Raw genomic sequence first — 23,006 nt, forward strand, 5'->3', positions numbered from 1 at the left:
TCATTTACCGGGATTTACAGACACCGTTCGCTGGACGGTCTGTGAGGGGCTCGCTGCCTCATGGACTGCACGGCAGATGAACTCATCTTTCTGCTCCCATTCGGCCCTGGTCACCTCCAGGCGGCTGAAGACGAAGAAGCCGGAGCCCTTGGTCTTGCGGGGCTGCGTTGTGCTGTGCCGGGCGTCCGGGAGCTGCACCTCGTTGTGCAGCCACTGCACCGAGATGTCCTCAGGCATGAAGTTCTGGATCAGGCAGGCGAGGGTGCGCTTGTCCCGGCTCCCCGGCCCCTCCGGCGTCGCAAACGCATAGACTTCCGGGGCAGCACGCGGGCCTGTGGCCAGACGTGGGGTCAGCCCAGGCCCCGCTCACTCGCTCCCTCCCTCCCCCCACGACCCCGGCCTGCCCGTGGCTCACCGCTGGTCTTGGTCGTGGACCGCACGAGGGCCCTGGGCAGGTGGGGGTGGGTCACCCTGCACTGGTAGGTCTCCCCCTCGATCCAGTCTCGGGTGCCCACCGGCAGGGTGGACGTGACGGTTAACGTGCCGTTGCGCTGCTTCTCCTGCTTTCTGGTGGAGTGGTTCACAGGCTTCCCACTGGCCCGGGACCAGGTCAGGTTCACGGTCCCCTTGCTGGGTGCCAGGTCCACCACCAGACAGGTGATCGTGGGCGACTTGCGGATGAACAGGTCGAACGGGCTGGGCCGGCTTAGGTAGGCGCTCACCCCTCTCGGGTTGGAATCTGTGGTACACCGGAGGGCTGTGTGAGGCCCACCCGCCCCTCTTCTCTGGCCTCCGTGGCGGCCACCAGGGCAGGTGGGAACGTACCTGCACACTTCTTGGTGCTGTCCTCAAAGGTGCCACCTTGATAGGTGACCTGGCAGGTGTAGGTGCGGTCCGACAGCCAGTGCTTCTGGCTGAGGGTGAGCTCGCTTTGTGTGGAGGCCAGCTCACCCTCCTGCGTGGTAGAGGCGGTGGACAAGTCCACGTCCATGACCTGCCCGTCCTCCAGCCAGGTGATGTTGATAGTCCCTGGGGTGTACCCAGAGACGAGGCACAGGAGCTGGATGGTCGGGGGGAAGTGCCCGCCGCCGTCACAGGACGACTGTAAGATCTTCACGGTGGGCGTGGTGAAGTCCCTGGAGCAGACTGGGGGAGAGCTGGTGGTCATGAGGGTTGTTGGCCTCCCTCAGCTCTGTGTGCCCTCCTCTTGCCCCCACGTCCTGGCCCGGGTCCCCAGGCATGCTGGGTGTTCCCACGTTTGAGCCCACCCACCCCCTCAACCCCTGCCCACTCTGCCAGCCCTCAGCCTGGCACTCCTGGGAACTGTGGTCTCTGAGCTTGGCCCTCTCTTACCGCTGAAGGTTTTGTTGTCCACCCAGTCTGTGGACGATGGAGTGTGTGCCACACGGCAGGTGAACATCTGCTTGGCCCACGCACCCGAGACGGTCAGCAAGCTGATGGTGGCATAGTGACCAGAGGGCGTGAGGGTGGTGGCTGGTAAGGTCATAGTTGTCCCGTTGAGGGAGCCTGCGTCCCAGGTCACCATCACCGGCTCCGGGAAGTAGCCCGTGGCCAGGCAGCCCAGCGTCACGGAGGTGGCATTGGAGGGAATGTTTTTGCAGCAGCGGGTCAAGGGGAAGAGGGATGGGCTCCGTGTGGGGGCTGTGAGGACAGAACCTAGTCAGTGCCAGCCTCAGGCCAGCGCCCATCAGGCCTGGGGGGCCTGGATGGGGGAGCTGGGGACCCCGTGGCAGGGATCCAGATGGCCAGGCTCATTCTGGGCCTTTTCCCCCACAATCCCCAGGCCCAGGGCGCCTCCCAGGGCCCCCATTCCCCCACCAGAGGCTGTTGCTCAGCCACTATCCTCAGGCTGGGCTCAGGAAGGGGGGTGCCTCCAGGATGACCCCAGCCTCCCCCCGCAAGTGCTGCAGGGTGGACACTCAGGAGCAGAGGCACTGGGCCATGTCCCTAGGCTGAAGCCCGGGGACCCCATGGGGCCTGGGACCCCAGAGCCCTCCCCCTTCAAACTCTCTCTGGGGTCATGGTGGATGGTCTGCCTGCCCTCCAACCCTGACCCCAACCCCCCGAGGCTGTGGTCTCAGCTCCTCGGGCTCTTGAGTGCCAAGCCTGGATCTCCCCATCACAGCAGCCCTCACCTGACCTGCCAGACCCCCATGGTGCTCTGCCCACCCTGACCTCTAGGGGAGGGTGGGAAGACTTGCCCTGATGCCCCAGGCAGTCAGTCCCTCCCACCACAGAACCCTGGCCCAGATAGTGCGGTCTGTACAGCGTGGCCCTTCGCCCCTGGCCTGGAGTCCCAAGTCCCCAGCCCATCCTGCCCCTGGAGCCCAGTTTAGCTTGGTCTTGAAGTCTGCTCTAGGTACCCCCAAAATCACAGTATCCAGCCCCGCTCTGCCCACCGGGACAGCCAAGTTCAGCTGAGACTGGCCTACCGGGGGAGTCGCCCTCTGAAGTTCACTCTAAGCCAGCCTGGTTCAGCCTGGCCCAGGTCAGCCCAGGACCTCCCCTTGCAGGCAGCAAACTCTTATTTCAGTCCAGCCAGCTCAACCAGCTTGCTTCTGACTCAGCTCCTCTTAGCCAGGTGAGAATGGTCAGTCTAGATCAATTTAGCCCGGTCCAGTTTAGCTCAGCAAAGCTGGACCTAAAGTAGCTACCTCACCCCAGCTTCACCCAGATGAATACAGTCCAGATCAGCTTAGTCAGTTAAGCCTAGCCTAGCTAGTTAAATCCAGTTACGACCAGCTCAACTAATCCTGCTCACACCTGCTCAGCCCAGCCCAGCTGAACCCAGTTTAGCCGAGGCCAGGCCAGCCCAGCTGAATACAGTTTAGTCTAGCTCAGCCCAGTCTAGCTCAGCCCAGTCCAGCACTGCCCAGTTTAGCTGAGCTCAGCCTGGCCCAGCCCAGCTCATATCAGCCCATCTCAGCTGAACCAGTTTGACCCAGTCTAACCCAACCCAGCTCAGCTGAACCCAGCCCAGCCCAGCCCAGCCCAGCCCAGCCAAACCCAGTTTAGCCTAGCTCAGCTCAGCCCATTTCCACCCAACCCAGCTCAGCCCAGCTTACCCAGTCCAGCCCAGCAGCCCAGTTCAGCCCACTCAGGCTAGCCCAGTTTAGCCCAGCCCAGCTAGGTTCAGCTCTGCTCAGTTCAGCCCAGCGTAGATCAGCTTATCCCAGCAGAACTCAGTTTAAATCACCCCAACCCAATTCGGTTCAATAATCCAAGCCCAGCTCACTCCAGCTTCTTATAACCCTGTCCATCTGAGGTCACTCACCCAGCCTAGTCCTCCCCAGCTCAACCCAGTTTAGCCCAAACCAGCTTAGTCAGCCCAACCAGCTAAGCTTGGCTCAGGTCTGTCCAGCTCAGCCCAGGTCTTCCAATCACAGCTCAGGCCGGGCCAGGCCAGCTCAGCCCAGCTCCATCCACCTCAGTCCAGTTGGCCCAGCCCAGCCCAACCCAGTTTAGGCCAGGCCAGCCCAGCCCAGCCCATGTGAACTCAGTTGAGCTCAGCCCAGGTCAGCCCAGGTCAGCCCAGTTCAGTTAACGTCAACCTGACCCAGCCCAGCCCATATTAGCATATCTCAGCTGAACCCAGTTTAGCCCAACCCAGCCCAACCTAGGCCAGCTGAACCCAGGTTAGGTTAGGTTAGCTTAGCTTAGCTTAGCTTAGCCCAGCCTAGAGCAGCCCAGCCCAACCCAGCCCAACCCAGCCCAGCCTGCCCCAGTCTAACCTAGCTCAGCCCAGCCCAGCCAGGTTCAGTTCTGGTCAGTCCAGCCCAGCCCAGCCCAGCTGAACCCAGTTTGGCACAGCTCAGCTCAGTTCAGTTCACCTTAGCCTGGCCCAGCCCATATGACCACAGCTGAACCTAGGTTGGCCCAGCCCAGCCCACTCAGGGCTAGCCTAGTTCAGACCAGTTCACTTTGGGACCGTTCAGTTAGGCCCAGCCCAGATCAGCTCATCCCAGCTAAGCCCAGTCTAGCTCAGCCCAGCTCAACTCAGTTCAGCAATTAAGCCCAGCTCAGTCCAGCTTCTAACCCTGTCCATCTCAGCTCCTTCACCCAGCCTAGCCCTCCCCAGGTCAACCCAATTTAGCTCAGCCCAGCTTAGCTCAACCAGCTAAGCTTGGCTCAGGTCTGTCCAGCTCAGCCCAACTCAGCTCAGCTCAGCCCTGCTTCCAATCACAGCTCAGGCCAGGCCACCTTAGTCCAGTTCAGCTTGGCTCAGTCCAGTTGAACCCAGTTTAGTCTAGCCCAGCCCAGTTCAGCTGAACCCAGTTTAGTCTAGCCCAGCCCAGCCCAGCTGAACCCAGTTTAGTCTAGCCCAGCCCAGCCTAGCCCAGGTGAACCCAGTTTAGTCTAGCCCAGCCCAGTTCAGCTGAACCCAGTTTAGTCTAGCCCAGCCCAGCCCAGCCCCGCTGAACAGTTTAGTCTAGCCCAGCCCAGTTCAGCTGAACCCAGTTTAGTCTAGCCCAGCCCAGTTCAGCTGAACCCAGTTTAGTCTAGCCCAGCTCAGCTGAACCCAATTTAGTCTAGCCCAGCCCAGCTCAGCTGAACCCAGTTGAGACCAACCCAGCTGAGTCCACTCAGGCGAGCCTAGTTTAGCCCAGTTCACTTTGGCACAGTTCAGCCCAGCCCAGCTCATCCCAGCTAAATTCAGATCACCTCAGCCCAATTTAGTTCAATAATTTAAGCCCTGCTCACTCCAGCTTTTAACCCTGTCCGTCATCAGGTCTCTCACCCAGCCTAGCCCTCCTCAGCTCAATCCCATTTAGCTCAGCCCAGTTTACTCAGCCCAACCAGCTAAGCTTGGCTCAGGTCTGTCCAGCTCAGCCCAGGTCTTCCAATCACAGCTCAGGCCAGTCCAGGCCACATTAGTCCAGTTCAGCTTGGCTCAGTCCAGCTGAACCCAGTGTAGTCTAGCCCAGCCCAGCCCAGCTGAATCCAGTTTAGTCCAGCCCAGCCCAGTTCAGCTGAACCCAGTTTATTCCAGCCCAGCCCAGCCCAGCTGAACCCAGTTTAGTCCAGCCCAGCTCAGCCCAGCTGAACCCAGTGTAGTCCAGCCCAGCCCAGCTGAACCCAGTTTAGTCTAGCCCAGTCCAGCCCAGCTGAACCCAGTTGAGACCAACCCAGCTGAGTCCACTCAGGCGAGCCTAGTTTAGCCCAGTTCACTTTGGCACAGTTCAGCCCAGCCCAGCTCATCCCAGCTAAATTCAGATCACCTCAGCCCAATTTAGTTCAATAATTTAAGCCCTGCTCACTCCAGCTTTTAACCCTGTCCGTCATCAGGTCTCTCACCCAGCCTAGCCCTCCTCAGCTCAATCCCATTTAGCTTAGCCCAGTTTACTCAGCCCAACCAGCTAAGCTTGGCTCAGGTCTGTCCAGCTCAGTGCAGCCCTGCTGAACTCAGGCCGGGTCAGGTAAGCTCAGCAGGTAATACCCCAGCTTGGTCTTGTTCAGCCAGGATAGTCCATGAGCACCCATTTTATCCTAAGTAGAGAACTGTAGCTTGTCCCTACTCCTGTGTCGGCCCAGCTTATTTCAACCAAGTCCAGTCAAGTCCAGGTCAGCCTAATTCAGCTTAACTCAGTCCTGGACCACCCAGGGCAGGCCACCTCAGCTCAGCCTGACTTAGCCCTGCCCCCCAGATAAGTCCAGCTCAGCCCAGCTCAGTCCACCTTAGGGCTTAGGATAACCCAGCTCAAGCCTAGCTCAGCTGAGCCTGGCTCATTTCCCTCTACCCAGTCCACTCATTCAACTCAGCTAAACCCACCTGGCCCAGGCCAGCCCCGATTGCCCTGGCTCACGACAGCCCTGCTTGGCCACCTGTCCTCTAAGGGACAGGGTAGCCCTCTCAGCCCACCCAGCTCGCCTCAACTCAGTCTGTTAGGCCTGTCTCAGTCTAGTCCACTCAGCCAAGCCCCCCTCAGTCCACCCAGCTCGGACTTGCCAAGATCAGCCAGTTGCGCAGTGGAGCTCAGGACAGCTCCCTGCTGCCGCCTCCCCACCCTCCCTCCCGGCTCTGGGTTGGCTGTCCCTGTCCTAGGGGTGGCAGGCAGTCTGCACCCAGCCTAGCCCTGCCCAGCGTGGGGTCTCTGACCTTCTTGATCTTGGGCCCAGCCAAGATTCCCAGCCCCCTGCCTTCTCCAGGTCAGCGTTAGGCTGTTTCTAGCTTTCCTGTGTCCCCATGCAGGGAAGGGACGTCTGGAGTCCACGCAGTGACCAAGAAGCTTGGTTGATGCTGTGAGGGTGGCCCAGGAGTCCCCTCGCTGTCAGGGGCCCAGGCAGCCTCTCCCTCACTGCTGCCTGGGCCGGCCCCTCGATTGGGGCTCCTGGTGGGCTGGGATACCTGAAGCGCCGGGTTGTCCATTTGGTGCCTGTGGCTGGTGTGGCCCGTCCGGCTCCCTGTCGGGTTCCTGGACAGCTCCCAGATGATCAGTAACCGTGGTTGTTATTTCTGTGCCGGGCAGTGGAGCCTGGGTAGGGGGAGCTCTGCCTCAGTGCTTTCAGCTAAAAATGGGGTGGGAACCCCCGGAGGCCCGGGCCGCCCTGGAAGTTCCCTTTTCTCTCTGTTCTTGGGAAGTCGATTGAGCAACAGCGGGGGCTCAGGTGAGGCTCCTTCACTATGGACGCACATCGAGTGCTGGGGGAGGTTCTCTTCTCTCTCAGGCCCAACCCCAGGGCCCCTGCCTAGGTCCTGGACTCTCACTCTTGATGCATGCGTGGCTTGGTGGTCCCAGTCAGCAAACTTGGGGTCCCGTTGCCTGGGAAAGGGAGAGGGTACTGGGCATCGACGCCTCTGCTTCCACGAAAGCCTTGTGAAGAAAGGGTGGGGGCGCTTTTGTGCAGGAGAATGAGGCGCACTGAGGTGAACTGGCCCTCGGGGGCCGCGTGTGCCAGACGTGTGTGCAGGGCCTCCTGATGGCCGCAGCCCTCGTCCCGTGACCCGCTTGGAGCTGGCACCCTGAGTGGTGGCCTCACCTTGTACTCACTCCCAGGTCACTGTCCTGCAGCCGGGGGTCCCAAGCTGGGCTGCTCCTCAAGGCGAGCACATGAAGGCTGGGGCCTGGCTGGGGGCTGGCAGGGAGCTGTGCGGAGGTGGCTGGTGGCTCTGCAAGGTCCTTGAAGCTGCTGGAGGCTGGGGACACTGTGCCCCGTCTATGCCATGGGTGGGCGTGGGCACATGGAGAAGGCCGGGCTCGGGCTCGGTGGCCTTCCTGGAGGCGCCCATGGCATTCGTCCCTGGTTGCACCCAGTGCTCTGCTCTGAGCGAGATAATTTCCTTCACACCGTTGGCCTGCCTGTCCCCTGGAGGCCAGTATGCATGGAGTGGCCACTGGGGAGGGGTGGGTTATATAGAATCTTTGGGGAGGGAGACACTGGGACCTGCCCCTGGGACCCTGGGTGCCCAGGGCTGGTTGTCCTATGGAGGGAGAGGGGCTGTCGGGCCTGGTGCCCTCAGAGAGATGCTCACCACGTGTGGAAGACACCAGAAGGGCTGCTGGCTGCCAGGGCCCTGGAGGGCTATGATGTGAGGCTCAGGGAACGCAGGCTGGGGGTGAGTGTTCCCAGGCTGTCCAAGGCCCCCATGCCCTGCTTGTGGCCCTGGAGAAAGGTGCCGTGTGGGACGCTGAGGGGAAAATGCTGAGTTCCCTGGAAGGACCCATGATTCTGAGAGAAACCACAGCAGGGGCGGTGAGCCTCCTGTTCCTTCACTTCCCGGGCCCTGGTGAGGCTGTGTGCACTGTGTGGGTGTGCCTGGGGCTCCACTTGCCCCTCCCATGTACCTGCTCATTTTCCCCAGGCTGTGGGCATTTGGGGCAGGGGCCTCAGTGCCTGGTCGGCTCTCTCCCGGTTCTATCCAATGCCCCAAGCTGTGCTGGGCTGCAGGGGCCAGGCAGGGTGGGCCCCCAGGAAGGAGGATGGCATCCCAGCTGGGGCTCCATCTCTGGCCTCTGCCAGCCTTGAGATCCCCGGTCGTCTGTGTCTCCCTCCTGGGGCCCAGCAGGCTTGCTCAGCTCTGAGCCCCATGTCCGTTCTCACCCTGCTCTGCTTTTCCTTGGGGTGCTGGCCCTGCCCTGGCCTCCAGAAATGGCCGCTGCCCCCACCCCTTCCTGTCTGAGGGGCCGGGCTGTTCCTCTCCTTCCCGGCGTGTGCCCACCTAGGCCCAATAGGCACAGTGCCCCCAGCCCCTCCTGCCCTCTTCTGGCCTTCATGCCCAGCCATGCCGGCAGCCCGCCTCAGTGGCCTGGGCCTTCGCCAGCGCCTGGCTCTGTGTCCAGCTGCCACTCCTGTGGCCCCACGGTGCTGCCCCTTTCCCTCAGTGATGGGGGCTGGACTGCCTGGGAACGGGCTGTGTCTCAGCTGCACACACCTGTGTGTGTCAGTGTGTGCATGGGAGTGTGTGTGTGTGCTGGGGGTGTGTGCAGGAATGCTTGAGTCTGGGGGCAGGGGGAGCATCTGCCTTCCTACCTCAGCCCTGGAATGGCCCTGCCAGAGTGGGTGGGAGCAGCGCGTGCGAGGACAGGGCTGCTTTGACGTCTGCGTGTGGCTGGTGGGGGCGGGAGGACGTGGTGTGGCACGAGTCTCGGGCTCCCCATCTCCATCCAGCTGATCCCGGATGGCTGCGCTCCTGAGGGTTTAGAGCAGCCCAGGGAGTCAGGAGGCTGTTGGGACGCTGGAGGCAAGCGCTGGCAGGGATGGGGGTGGGCTGGCCAGGCAGCGTGGCCAGGGGGCTTCGAGCCGGGGCAGTGAACCATCCCCCAACTTTTTAAAGTTTCAAAAGTCATATTTACGCAAGTGTAGTTTACATTCAGTATAATCCATCCTGTGACATGTGAGTTTCAACAAATGCACACTCATGCAACCACCACCGTAATCCAGATGAACAGTTGCAAGAAGATGTAGAATCTCTCCAAAAATTCCACCAGGCCCCTTTGCAATCAACGCCTCCCTGATGGCTAGGAATCCATTGATCTGCATTCTGTCAGAAGACTCAGCGTTCGTCATTAAAATGATCTATTATGGAAAATATTATAAGCATACAAAACACAAAACCAAGTTTTAAAAAGTGAGGTATTTCTTAAAAGTTTAGTATACAAATAAAATGAAGGTACCTTCACATTTTACTACAGATGTGCAGATAGTTTTCTTGGTGCACAGAGATAAGGCAGAATTAAGTCAGAATAAACATGTTCTAAAACTGACCTCCGGAAGAACTAGTCTTAGTCATTTCTTTGCAGAGTATGTGAACCAAGATTCGGGTTTGGTCTTTGGTGTTAGCACTGTGTCAAGGATCAGATAGAAAGTACAAATGGAGGGGCCCCTTTCTGAGGCCAGGCCCCACTGTCGGGGCATGTGGGGTGACCAGGGGCCAATACCAGCTGAGGCTAAGAGGCTGCTCTCAGAAGGGTAGGTTTGCAGGTGTGTCTTGAACCCTTTGTTCAGAACCAGGACATGTGTGGCTGGGCAGCAGCCTTCAGACCCCCCAAAGGCTGGTGCCTGGTGCCCACAGCCCTCTGTTGAGTTGTCAGGCCCCTGCACCCGTGGTGGGGTGCTGGGCTCCAGAGTTCCCTGGGACCAGCTGATCTCTTGTCCTTGGTTTTGGCCCAAATGCAAGCCCCTGGTCTCCTCCAAGTAACTTCCTTTCCCAGGGCTGTCCAGGCCCCACCGCTGCCTGTTCCTTCCCAGGACCTCCCGCAAGTCCCGATGCTGACGCCTCTCTGCCCACCTAGTTTGTGGCTGCCGCCTCCAGCTCTGTGTCTGCCTCCCAGCGAGGGAGCCGTGGTTGATGATCTCGTGAGTGTCTGCCCTTCTGAAGGGTACAGTGTGAAGTCTCGTCAGTCTCACTTCAATGCCTAAGCACCTCTTCAGAAACCAGGGAGTCATCCGGGTTTCTCCATCTTTAACCATGTTTTCTAAAGGTTTTCTTGGCAATTTCCTGGCAATTTGCAAGACAGGATTTTTTGGTTGCCAACTTCCAATTAGCTTTAAGCTTGCCACGATCTCCCAGGTCATCCTGTCCATCGATGATGCTTATTACATTCTTCCTGATTTCCATGTGGCCAAATTCAATAGTTACTTACCCCAGGCTTGTATTTTGGAGGCTAAAGAACTCTGTTACCAGCTATATCCGTGCTGTGGCTGCCGTAACAAAATATCACAAATGTGGCTTAAAACAACAAAAATTTTTTCAGAGTTCTGGAAGTCAGGAATCTGAGATCAAGGTGTTGGTGGCTGTCTCTGAGTGCTCCAGGGGAGGACCCTCCACCTCTTCCAGCTTCCTGTGGTGCAATAGTTTGGATGTGTGTCTCTGCAAATTTCATGTTGAGATGTGATTCCCAGTGTTGGAGGTGGGCCTGGTGGGAGGTGATTAGATCATGGGGCTGGACCCCTCATGAATGGCTTAGCACCATCCCCCAGGTGATGAGTGACTTCTCCCTCAGTTAGTCCCTGTGACAGCTGGTTGTTTAAAAGTCTGGGATGTGTCACTTCTCTTCTCTTGCTCCCTCTTGCCATGTGACATGCCTGCTCCCCCTTCGCCTTCTGCCGTCATTGCAATCTCCCTGAGGCCTTGCCAGAAGCAGATGCCAGGGCCATGTTTCCAGAATGGCCTGCAGAAATATGAACTAATTAAACCTCCCTTCCTTCCTTCTCTTCTGCCTTCCCTGCCCTTCCCTTCTGCCCTGCCCTTCTGCTCTCCCCTACCCTTCCCTTCTTCTTGTCTTTTCAAGACAAGTTCTCACTATGTTGCCCAGGGTGGTCTCCAACTTCTGAGCTTAAGTGATCCTCCTGCTTTGGCCTCCCAAATTGCTAGGATTACACGTATGAGCCACAGTGCCTGGTGCAAACCTCTTTTCTTTATAAATGACCAGATTCATGTTTTTTTTTTTTTTTTTCTAGTAACACAAATAGACTAACTCAGAACATTGGTATTGAGGAGTGGAACATTGCTATAAAGATACCTGAAAATGTGGAAGCAGCTTTGGAATTAGGTAACAGGCAGAGAGGTTAGAAGAATTTGGAGGACTCAGAAGAAGACAGGAAGATGAGGGAAAGTTTGGAATTTCTTAGAGACTGATTAAATAGTTGTCACCAAAATGCTGATAGACATATGGACTGTGAAAGCCAGGCTGATGAAATCTCAGATGGAAATGAGGAACTTATTGGGAACTGGAGTAAAGGTCACCCTTGTTAAATCCTAAGAAACAACTTGGCTGCCTTGTGTTCATGCCCTAGGGATCTGTGGAAGTTTGACCTTAAGAGTGATGACTTAGGGGATCTGTGGAAGACATTTCTAAGCAGATGTTTCTAAGGGGTGACCTGGTTGCTTCTAACAGTCTAGGGTAAGATATGGGAGCAAAGGAATGACTTAAAGTTGGAACTGATATTTAAAAGGTGCAAACGAGAAAATAAAATGCTAATCCAAGGGGATTCCAAAGAAACCTGGAAAACCAGTTCAGGCCATGACAGGAAGGGGAGGGTGGTTTGGACTCCCTCACTATACCCTCTCCCTGTTGGAGCTTAGGCTCAGCTGACCAGTGTTAACATTAAAACAGGGAGCTTAAGACTGACAAAGCAGACTCTTTGTAGCAATAAGATATCAAATCCCAACCTGACTCTGGTATAGCATCACATGACAGGTGGCAGGCATGGAAGGAAATTAAAGTATTTTATGCCAGAATATGTTTCTCTGACACATTTTGGAAGGGCCCTGCAAAGCCGTCTCTTGTGGAGGAAATGTATATTCCGTCGAGAATCTTTTTCCCTTTCCAGGTCTCTTCCTGATTCAGGAGAGATTTATCCAAGAGTCTGGCACCTTTTAGGTTCTGATAAGAGACATTGACCATCTCTTCTCTCTGGAACGTGGAGGCTTCGTCTACATAACAAGAACCTTGGCTTCCACAACCCCCTTATCTTAAACATTGCTTTTTGCTGACTTCAACTTTTTAGATAATTTAACTTTTTCAGCCAATTGCCAATCAGAAAATCTTCAAATCCACCTATGATTTGGAATTCCCCACTTTGAATTGTCCTGCCATTCCAAACCAAACTAATGTATACTTTACATGTATTGATTGATGTCTGATGTCTCCCTAAAACATAAAAGCAGGCCGCAACCCAACCACCTTGCACAGGTGTTCTCAGGACATTTTGAGGCTGTGCCACAGTTCATGGCTCTCAGATGTGGCTCAGAATCAGTCTTATCAAGTGTTTTATAGAGTTTGGCTTTTTTCATCAACAAAGGGAAGCAGAGCATAAAAAATTTGGAAAATTCACAGCCTGGCCATATGGTAGAAAAGAAAAGGGATTTTCAGGAGACAAATATAAGTAGGCTATGGAGCAGCCAGTTGCTAGAGAGATTAGCATAACTAAAAGGGAGCTAAGTGCTCATATCCAGAACAAAGGGAAGAAGGCCTTGAAGGCATTTTGGAAATCTCTGAGGTGGTCTTTCCCATCACAGGCCCAGAGGCCAAGAGGGAAAGGATGGTTTTGTGGGCCATGCCCATGGCCACTGCTGCCTGTGCAGCCTTGGGACACTGCTCTCCACATCCTGGCTCCTCTGGCTCCAGCCTTGGCTCAAAGGGCCCCAAGTATAGCTTAGGCTGCTTCTTTGGAGAGCGCAAGCCACTATAAGCCTTGGCGACTTCCATCTGGTGTTAAGCCTGTAGGCTCCCAGAATGCAAGAGTGAAGGAAGCTTGGTTTGATGACTTCCATCTGGTGTTAAGCCTGTAGGCCTCCAGAATGCAAGAGTGAAGGAGGCTTGGCATCTTCCCTCTAGATTTCAGAAATGTATGAGAAAGCCTAGGTGCCCAGACAGAAGCCTCCTGTCAGCATGGAGCCCTCACAGAGAACCTCTACTAGAGCAGTGCCAAAGAGAATGTGGGTTGAACCCCCATATAATGTCCCCACCAGGGCACTGCCTAGTGGAGCTGTGGGAAGGGGGCCACTGTCCTCCAGACCCCAGAATGGTAGATCCACTGGTAGCTTGCACCCTGAATCTGGAAAAGCCACAGGCACTCAACTCTATCGTGTGAGAGAAGCCACAGGGGCAACATCCTCCAAAGCCACAAGGGTAGAGTTGTCCAAGGCCTTGGGAACCCACCCCCTGCACCAGTGTGCCCTGGATATGGGACATGAAGTCAAAGGAGATTACCTTGGAGCTTTAAGATTTAATAACTGCCCTGCTGGATTTCTGACCTGTATGGGACATGTAGATCCTTTCTTTTTGCCAACTTCTCCCTTGTGGAATGGGAATGTTTACCCAATGTCTGCACTCTCATTGTATTTTGGGAGTCAATTTGTCTTTGATTTCATAGGCTGATAGGTGGAAGGGACTCATCTTCAGATGAGACTTGGGACTTGGGAATTTTGTGTTGATTCTGGAATGAGGTAAGACTTTGGGGGACTGTTGAGAAGGCATGATTGTATTTTGCAACATGAGAAGGACATGAGATTTGGAGGGCCAGGGGTGGAAGGATATGGTTTATATATTTGTCCCCTCCAAATCTCATGTTGTAATATGACTCCCAGTGTTGGAAGTGGGGCCTCTAGGAGGTGATTAGATCAAGGGGGAAGATCCCTCATGAATGATTTAGCATCTTCCCCTTGGTGATGAGTGAATTCTCCCCCAGTCAGCTCACACACAGTCTAGTTGTTTAAGTCTGGGGCCCCCCTCAGCCTCTTGCTCCCATTCTTGCCATGTGGCATACCTGCTCTCCCTTCACCTTCTGCTGTGATTGTAAGTTTCCTGAGGTCCTCACCAGAAGCAGATGCTGGTGCCATGCTTCCTATACAGCCTGCAGAACTGTGAGCCAATTCAACCTCTTTCCTTTATAAGTTACTCAGCCTCAGGTATTTCTTTACAGTAATGCAAATGGACAAACACAGGTGGCTCCTGACACACCCCTCATCTTCTCCTTTTTCATCATATGGCTTACCTCCATGTGTGTCTGTGTCCTCTCCTCTTATGAGGACAGCAGTCTTTGGACTTGGATCCACCCAAAATTTTGTATGATATCATCTCAAGTCCTTAACCTGATTTGTAGAGACCCTATTTCCAAATAAGGTCATATTCTGAGGTTCCAAGTGGGCATACATTTGGCCAGGGAGATGCCATCAGCCCACCACACCAACCTATGCAGGTACATTTGCATATAGCTTAAGGTTGACCTTTCCCATGGAAGTATTACATCCCCCTCTGGACTCCAGTTTCACATGTTTTATAATGCTTCGCCTTGTCCAGCAGGATGAGTCTCTTTTCATTTTTTAGTATTTTTCTCTCTTTCCTTTGGATTGGATTAAAAATAATTGATATATTCTATTGATGCATCTTTAAGTTTTCAGTTCCTTCTTTTGTCTTCTCCAATCTGTTATTAAACTTGGGTAATGTTTTTCTCTTTCTTTTCTTTTTTAATAAAATAGAGATGGGGTTTCACCACGTTGCCCAGGCTGGTCTCAAACTCCTGAGATCAAGTGATACTTCCTTGTTGGGCCCCCAAAGTGCTAGGATTACAGGTATGAGCCACTGGGCCTGGCCAAATGTTTTTCATTTCAGAATCATACTTTTAGTTCTAGAATTTTCATTTGGTTCTTGTAACTATTTTCAGTTTTTTATAGAGATACCTCATCTAGTCACTCATGATAACCATATTTTCCTTTAAGTCTTTGAACATATTTAACATAACTTCTTTAAAGTCCTTGTCTGATAACTGTATCTGCATCTAGGTCATCTTGGAGTTGATCTCCATTGATCCCTTTTTCTTTTAACTATGGATCACATTTTCATATTTCTTTGCATACCTGGTAATTTTGGATGTGCACCTGATGTTGTTGATAACATGTGTACAGGCTATGGGATTTGCAGTCTTCCTTAGCAAAGCATTAATTGTTTTTTTCATGTTAGCAAGCAGTTAGCTTGAGTTGACTCAAACTCCCAAGTCTGTCTGCCTGGCAGTTGGCAGTAGCTGCAATCTCAGTTCTCTTGACCTTACAGGTGCTGCTTTCTGCTGGACCCTTTGGAGTTTTCCCTACCCATGCACACCTAAGGGATCAGCCATAGGTTTCAGTGGAGTTTACCTGCAGGTTTTGGGGTTTCCCTTTGGTGACCTTCTCCTTTACGGACATCTTCTCTTCATTTCGAGCTGCTCTGAAAATGTAGCCCTGCATCCCACTCCTCACCAGGAGGACTGCAGTTTCCTGCTTGAACTCTAGCTGCACCCATTACATGCCCGGGGGTGTGACTTCAGACCAATATTTCAGGGAATAATCCTTAGTAATGTTTGCCTACTTCTGGTCATGTTCCAGTGCCTGCAATTGGTGTGTGTGGGTGTTGTGTGTGCTTACAGCCTTTCCAGTGTTTATAATTGCCTTCTGCCAAAGGGCTAGTCTGATATTAGCTGCTCCAGCATTATTGGAATCAGAACTGCTTTCTCTCATGTGGTTTTTCATTTTCATTTCCCTGTTGACTAGTGTGGTTCAACACCTTTTCATATGTTTAGTGGCTATTTGGATATCTTCTGTAAAACATCTGTTCAATTCTCTTGCCTATTCCTCGTTGGATTATTTGATTTTTTTTCTCATTGGTTTACAGGGGTCTTCTTTATATTATGGATCTGTTTGTGTCAGTCAGTTATATATGTTTATAGGAAACATTGAGAAAAACTGAAATGGACCAAATGATTACTTCCATGGAAAGCAAGGCATCATCTTGTACGCTCTTCCAGGTTATTTCATTCTATGGAGCTCTGCATCTTTTATTTCCTTTGAACTATTTTACACTTCTACAAGCCAGGGGTCCCCAACCCCTGGGTCATGCACTGGAACCAGTTCATGGCCTGTTAGGAACTGGGCCACAGAGCAGGAGGTGAGGGGTGTGTGAGCATTCCTGCCCGAGCTCCACCTCCCATCAGATCAGTGGCAGCATTAGATTCTCATAGGAGCGAACCCTATTGTGAGCCGCACATTCCCGGGATCTAAGTTGCACACTCCTCATGACACCCTAATGCGTAATGATCTGAGGTGGAACAGCTTTGTCCCCAAGCCATCCCCTGATCCTGGTCTGTGGAAAAATTGTCTTCCATGGAACTGGTTCCTGGTGCCAAAAATGTTGGGGACCACTGCTCTAAGTTGTACATAATTGATAGCAATGCAAAAACTCTTTGAGTTGGGAGAAATCCAAGTTCTCATCTTTGGAAGGACAATGAATTGCTTCTCATCTTCCAGGGAAAAGGCCAGTTTTGCATGTATCTGTGAACTCCTTTTAGCATTCCTGAATCAATTATGTAAGTGTAGTACTTAGAATTACACTTTGAACTGGTTGCAACACCTTAGTTAATGAGATAAAGAGCGTCTCTGAAATGTGTCGTCATATGTTTATGTGAGTCCTGATCATAATAATTTTAAAAAATGATCTTTTAACTCGTGATTTCTTCTCCCTCATGGCCCCACCCCGCCTCAGTATCCAGGGAGCTTAGTTTTCTGTGGCCTGGGAGGGCAGGAGACCCGGTGTTGATGGGGAGATCTGAGGTTGGCCCCAACTTTTCCCCACAGCTCTGCTTCAAGGAGTGCCCTGGGAAGGCCTCCCAACCCCACACCTGTCCTGTTGGCCAAGGCGAGCTCCATGCCATGTGGCATCTCTGCCGCTGGCCACCTGGTGAGTATCTGTTGAATAGAGAAATGTGCAGCATCTCCACAGAGCTTGCAGGGCTTCTGTGCTCTCCAAACATCTCTGGGCTCCTGGCACCCTCTCAGGGTATGATGTGTTGGTGTCTGGGTTGGGCCCCTGTCCCTGAGGGTAGGACTCAGGCAAGGACAAAGCTCTGGACTCAAAGAGCTGGTGTGGGGGTGAGTGAAAGGAACAGGAGCTTTGGGGTCAGAAATGCGGGTTTCAGCCTGCATTGTCCCCATGAGCAGGGGCTGCAGGCTCACCAAGGCCTCAGTTTCTACGATGGTGAGAGAGTGTCAGAGACTGCAGCATGTATTTGAAAAGCGTCCAGTGACGGCAGGGGTCTGGGTTGGACCAGCTCTCCTGAATACTGAGGGTGCGATCTTGACCATTGTGAAAGGAAAATAAAATCTCAGGACCCTAAACTCACTATGGCAAAAAGAACCGTTGAGGTGGGAAGCTGAGTCATGAAAAAAAAAAAAAAAAAAAAGAAAGTCATGCCTTTCCTTTTGTTTCTAAACTGAGAGCAGCAGCAGATAGGCCAGGTCTACCCAGGTGGCCTCCCTCACCCTGACAATATAAATTAACAGCCCGGTCTTCATGACATGGGACAAAATGAGACAAGAAATGGTCCCTCCTGCCCCTGAGACGAATGCATATTTGACTTCTTCCTCTACTCTGTTTATTTTCTTATAAAGTGCAGATTTACTGAGCACAAGGTGAATGCGTAATTGCTCCCTCCACCCCTCCTTTTCATGCAACGTGGGGGATCAGTGAGCTCTAATCAAAGCCTCACAAGAATGTGACCCTCCCGTCTTGCTTTTTTCTCTTTCATCTTTCCCCTCCTCCAGCTTTTCCCCTTTTCAATATTGAAGCAGGACGTAGTGTGACTGCATCTGGGGTCAGGTGTGGGGTGGTCCATGTGGACAGTGAGGAAGGTGGTCCCTGCCCGTGGTGGTCCGGGTTTCCTGGGAGATGGCCAGACGTGGATTCTGAGGGGAAGATGCCAGTGCAGTTGCTGGACAGGAGAGAGCATGTCGATTGTGCTGAGTGGGCTGGGAGGGATCCACAGAGAAGACGGTGTGGCTCAACAGCTGGCACAGGGGATGGGAATGTGGGTGAAGGGCCTGGCACATGGAGTAGCTTAAGGCCTGAAGCTGTGACCCACCTGGGGAGCCCGTGCATGAGTGCACTGGGTGGGTGCTGGGGTCACAAGTGCGTGTGTCACTGTGTGAGGACCGTGTGAGTACACGTGTGTGCCACGTGGCCCCCATGCGTGGCAGGCATTGTCGCGTGGCCCCCATGCGTGTCAGGCATTGTCGCGTGGGCCCCCATGCGTGGCAGGCATTGTCGCGTGGCCCCCGTGCATGTCAGGCATTGTCGCATGGCCCCCGTGTGTGGCAGGCATTGTCGCGTGGCCCCCGTGTGTGGCAGGCATTGTCGCGTGGCCCCCACGCGTGGCAGGCATTGTCGTGTGGCAGGCATGTGCAGCCTGAGTACCATGTCAGACGAGGTGTTCTGTCTCCTCCAGGCCTGGCCCTGCCGTGTGAGCAGGGAGCTTCCCCACGGGACTGATGTTCTGTCTCCTCCAGGCCTGGCCCTGTCCTGCCATGTTAGCAGGGAGCTTGGCCATGGGAGTGGTGGGCACAGGCATGGCTGTGCCAGCCCTCGCTGGCTGGACTCGGTGGGGACACCATACCTCTTGCTGAGTGTGGGTGTCAGAGGGGTCGAGGTGCCTTCTGGGAGGTGTTCGAGCAGAGGCAGGGTTGGGAGCGTGTGGGGAGATGGGTGTTCAGCTAGGCTCCTTCCCTGTGCAGGGGCTCAGCTGAAACCTGGGCTCTCACTCCCCTCACCCCTGCCTCCCCAGCATCCTCCCTCTGCCCCTCTCTTCAGCCTGCCTCGGGCCTTGCTCTGGGACCCCTGCTGAGAGGACAGGAGGAGCTTCAACAGCACCCTGTGCTGGGCGGATGCCGAGGTCACAGCCTCGCTCTGTCTCCTCACAAGGCCACGTGGTGGCAGGTCCTTCCTCCTGTCTAACCAGAGTCCTGCTTGCTGCTCTGCAAGCCCACTTGGGTCACGTGGGGCAGGGGCACCTGGCAGGGTGGGCTTCGTGGACTCAAGGGCCACCAGTTCCTCCAGGTCAACATGCTCAGATGGTTCCATTCTCCCCCTTCCCTTGACCACAGAGACCTCTGTATGCTGGGCTGACCACAAATGTCACAACAGAAGAGTCACACCAGGAATGTCACACCATGTCACACCACATCACACTATGTCACGCCAGGGATGTCACGCCACATCACAGCATGAAACTCATCATCACACTAGGGATGTCGTACCCTCCCACACCCCATCCTGCCACATCACACCGTGTCACACCGCATCACATCACACCAAGGATGTGGCACCCTGTCACAGCACGTCACACGTCACATCATGTCACACCACAGATGTCACACCCCATCACACCACATCACATGTCACACCACGTCACATGCCACACCATATCATACTATGTCACAGCCTGTTACACTTCATCACACCACATCACACCAGGGATATCACACCGTTTCCCATGATATCACATCATGTCACACCATTCCACATCATTTCATATTATACCTCATCATACCATGGATGTCATACCCATCACACTCTGTCACATCACCTCACACCAGGGATGTCATGCTCTGTCACACCACATCACACAAGGGATGTCACACTCTGTCACACCACATCCCACCATGTCCAACACCACCTCACACCAGGGACATTACACCACGTCACACCACATCACATCACCCCTCGGATATCACACTGTCATACCACATCATGCAACATCACACCGTGTCCTGTCACATCACGCCACATGACATCCACGTCACACCAGAGACATCACGCCACGTCACACCATGTCATGTTACATCACAGCACGGACTGCTGGGGTATGTGCAGGGGCCGCCCACAGTGCAGCCTTGGTGGAGAGTTGAGGGAGGGTCCTGGGGCTGGGCATGGTGTTCCCGCAGGAAGGCTGACCCTCTGGAGGATGCTCGGTCCCAGGTGGAAAGGGGGCGGTGGGCCCCGGGTGGCTCAGGGAGGGGCCCAATTTCCCCAGGGGAACCTGGTCCAGGCGCCAGGCCCTGCAGTGGGCAGGAGCTGCAGGAAGCATCTGCTTCTTCCCAACTCAGCCTGCTCAGTGCACGGAATGACCCAGAGCCCAGCACCACCCTGGGTTTCCTTTCCTTATCCTGGCCAGGCCGTCCATCCTCAGACAGTGGACTGGAGCCCACCCCAACAGAGCACCCGGAGGCCCGTAGGGCCCCTTGAAGGGCAGAGGGTGGAGACCTGTCCAGCAGGGTCCCTGAGGGCTGGCACCTTCTCTGGACAAAGCTCTCCTGCATCTCTGGGATGCCGTCCTTGGGCTTGGGATAGAGCCGGTGATGCAGCAGCTGCCCGCCCTGCACCCCAGGTGCTGCCTCCCTCACCCCCCGCGGGGCTGCAGCAGTGTGTCCTGAGAGTTAAAGGGCTGGGCTTCAGCACCCAGTTCAGGCCAGGCCCCCTGGAGCCCACCCTCCAGCGGCGAGCCCTCCCATGGCACGGCAGGGCCTGGAGTCTGGGGATTTCATCCCCAACTCTGTGTTTGGTGAAGCTCCAGCTGCTCAATGCCACACAAACGAATCCAACCACTCCTCTTTCCTGGGTGAGACTGTCTCTCTCCTGCCACAGGCAACTCCGACGGCATTTCCCAGCCCAGCCACTGCAGCCACCACAGCCACTGCAGTAACAAGACCCTGTCATTGACTGAGTTCCAGCCAGGCTCCTTGGAGCCTCTCCACTCGGCCTCAACCTTGGCTTATAAAGACTTGAGCAGACACTAACAGTTTCTAACAGCTTCTGGCCGTACCACTAGGCCGACCCCTGCCGCATCAACACCTGCCTGAGAAAGCTCTGTGCACCAGAACTGACCGTTTGGACCAACCCTGACCTCCCTTTCTCAGGGTGTCTGCTGAGAGGGCTGCAACCACATGTCGTTCTCTCCGTTCCCAATGTCTGTGCATTTCCTGTGACCCAGGAGGGTCTTTCTCGGGACCTGAGAGCCACTCCCTGAAGTGTCCCCTTTGGGAAGGATGGGGCCTGTGTTTCCAGGCTCTGGGAGGACAGAATCCTGACCTCAACAGTGGCCGGCACTGACACAGCAGGCCCCATCCCAGGGACGCTGACCAGCGCTGGGCAACTTTTCCCTTCCCCGACGACTGAGCCCCGAGCACCCTCCCTGCTCCCCCTACCACCTCCCTTTACAAGGCTGTGGCCTCTGCACAGATGAAGGTGAGTCCAGGTGATGCCGGACTCTTTCTTCTGTTGCCATAGTTATTTCTGTTGAAAATCCGTCCTTGCTACATGATCTAGTGCCCAGGGGGATGCTGAGACAGGATGAATGTATTTTGCATGTGAGAAGAACATGAATTTTGGGGGCCAGAGTCTGGACTGTGATGCGTTAAATTGTGGCCCCTACAAATTCATATATTGAAGTCTTAATCCCTGGCCTCACAATGTGACTATTTGGAGATGGGGTCTTTGCAGAGGTCATTCAGTTCATATGGGGTCACTAATCTAACCCGATGTGTGTTCTAAGAAAAGAAGCTTAGGACACGGGCACACAGAGGGATGGCCATGGAGGACCAGGGAGGAGACGGTGTCTACAAGCCAAGGAGAGAGGGCTTGAGAGAAACCAGCCCTGCCTGCATCCTGATCTCAGATTCCTGGTCTCTAGGCCTGGGAGGATCCATGTCTGCCGTGCGAGCCGCCCCGCTGTGGTCCTCAGCTGACGCACACAGATCTGACACCCACCTCTCGCTTTGGACCATGGTTGGTTCTGGAAGGCCCTCCCTGTGGCTCTGCCTGGCCAGCCTGAACCAGCTCCCAGCCTCGACCCAGCTTTCCCTGGAGGCCCTGTCCCCCGCAGAGTGACCAGGGCAGGCAGCACCATGCGCAGCAGGAGGAGAAACTCCATCCATGTAGAAAAGAGGAGAAGCCCTGGGGGTCCATGTAGCGACAGGGGCCAGGGAGGGCCGCTCGGGCAATGCGTGTGGCTGCAGGAGGCAGGGGGCGTGTGCAGGGAGCCCCTGAGGTGCAGCTGGACCAGCCTCCTCCTGACCGTGCTTCCCACCGGGGGCAGGAGGCGCATGGACACAGGAAGGCGGCTCCCATCACGAAGTACAAGACTTAAAAAGGATATTTTATTGTCATCAAAAAAGAAACATCAAAGACAATGAGCTTTAGAAAATTTAAAAGAAGAAGAAAAGCTACCAAAGCTGAAATGGTGGCACCTCCTTCGAGTGAGCCCGGGAGTCCTCCCTGACGGCCGAGGCAGGCGCTGGCCGCACTCCCGCTCGAGCTTCCCTTCCTGTCTGCGGATACTGCGTGACAGTCACGGAATGGTGTGATGGGGGCAGCAGAGCGTGGGGGCCTCTGTCCAGCACTCGTGGCCAGCAGCCCCGCTTTCGCAAGAACACGGGCACCCCCTTTGTCGTCTTGCCTCTCCACCTGGTGCCCCCAGAGTGGCTGCTTGTTCCTGCTGCATGTGACCTGGGGCTGGACGCCAGCCTCTGTGATGAGTTCTGGCTGTGTCCACGCTCCTGGCTCTCCCGGTGTCCCTCCACCTCTCTCCCTGATGCTCCTGGGCCTCCTCTGTCCTCAGGCCCCACCAAGGCTGAGTCTTGCCCGCCTGGGACCTGGTCACCAGCCTTCTCTGGGAGGCCTGTCTGGGCAGATGCCCAACCCTTCCTTGGGCTATCCTCACCCTTGCACTGTGGGGCACCTGCAGCGGCCACATGGCCCAGGCTCTTCTCCGAGTGATCTCGGTGGACTGGAGTGGGTGGGAGGTGGTAGTGTCCTGGGCCTGGCCCCTTCTCTCCCCAGTGCGGACTCTGGGGCTGGCTGTCCCTTCAGGTTGAGTTCCACCCGAGAATCCAGCAGTGTGGGCAGGCAGCCAAGGGGTGGTGCTGGCACCGAGACTGTTCCCAGGAGCCAGAGAGCAGCGTTCTTTGCTTGAAATCAGAACAACCTCATTCCTCATGTCAGGAGCTCACGGGAGTGTCCGGAATGGAGGCTGGCTGGCTGCGGGCTGGGAGGAAGGCCGTCTGAGTGAGCCTTCACAGCTCTCGGAAGCCTCCCCAACAGGGCCTGATGGTGCTGTGGCTTCCCTACCTTGGCGGCTGATGCTCCCACTCACCATCTGGAAACCATGCCTGTGTTCAGGAGGCTGGTGTGGATGGGGTTGGCTCCAGGGCGAGGTCCTGCCTGGGTGGGGGCCTGGGATGC

General features: G+C 55.0%; 1 gene segment (V, D, J or C); it reads right to left on the minus strand.

Moving 5' to 3' along the window:
* The window catches only part of LOC100971589 (immunoglobulin epsilon heavy chain-like), a 394,860-nt gene continuing 371,854 nt past the window's right edge, over positions 1 to 23,006 (minus strand). The window contains 4 exon segments of the C gene segment in view: positions 1 to 332; positions 416 to 739; positions 826 to 1,146; positions 1,354 to 1,662. Of these exon segments, the coding sequence occupies positions 1 to 332; positions 416 to 739; positions 826 to 1,146; positions 1,354 to 1,662 (1,286 nt within the window).

The sequence above is a fragment of the Pan paniscus genome, chromosome 15 (assembly GCF_029289425.2).
Source record: "Pan paniscus chromosome 15, NHGRI_mPanPan1-v2.0_pri, whole genome shotgun sequence".
NCBI classification, from domain to species: domain Eukaryota; kingdom Metazoa; phylum Chordata; class Mammalia; order Primates; family Hominidae; genus Pan; species Pan paniscus.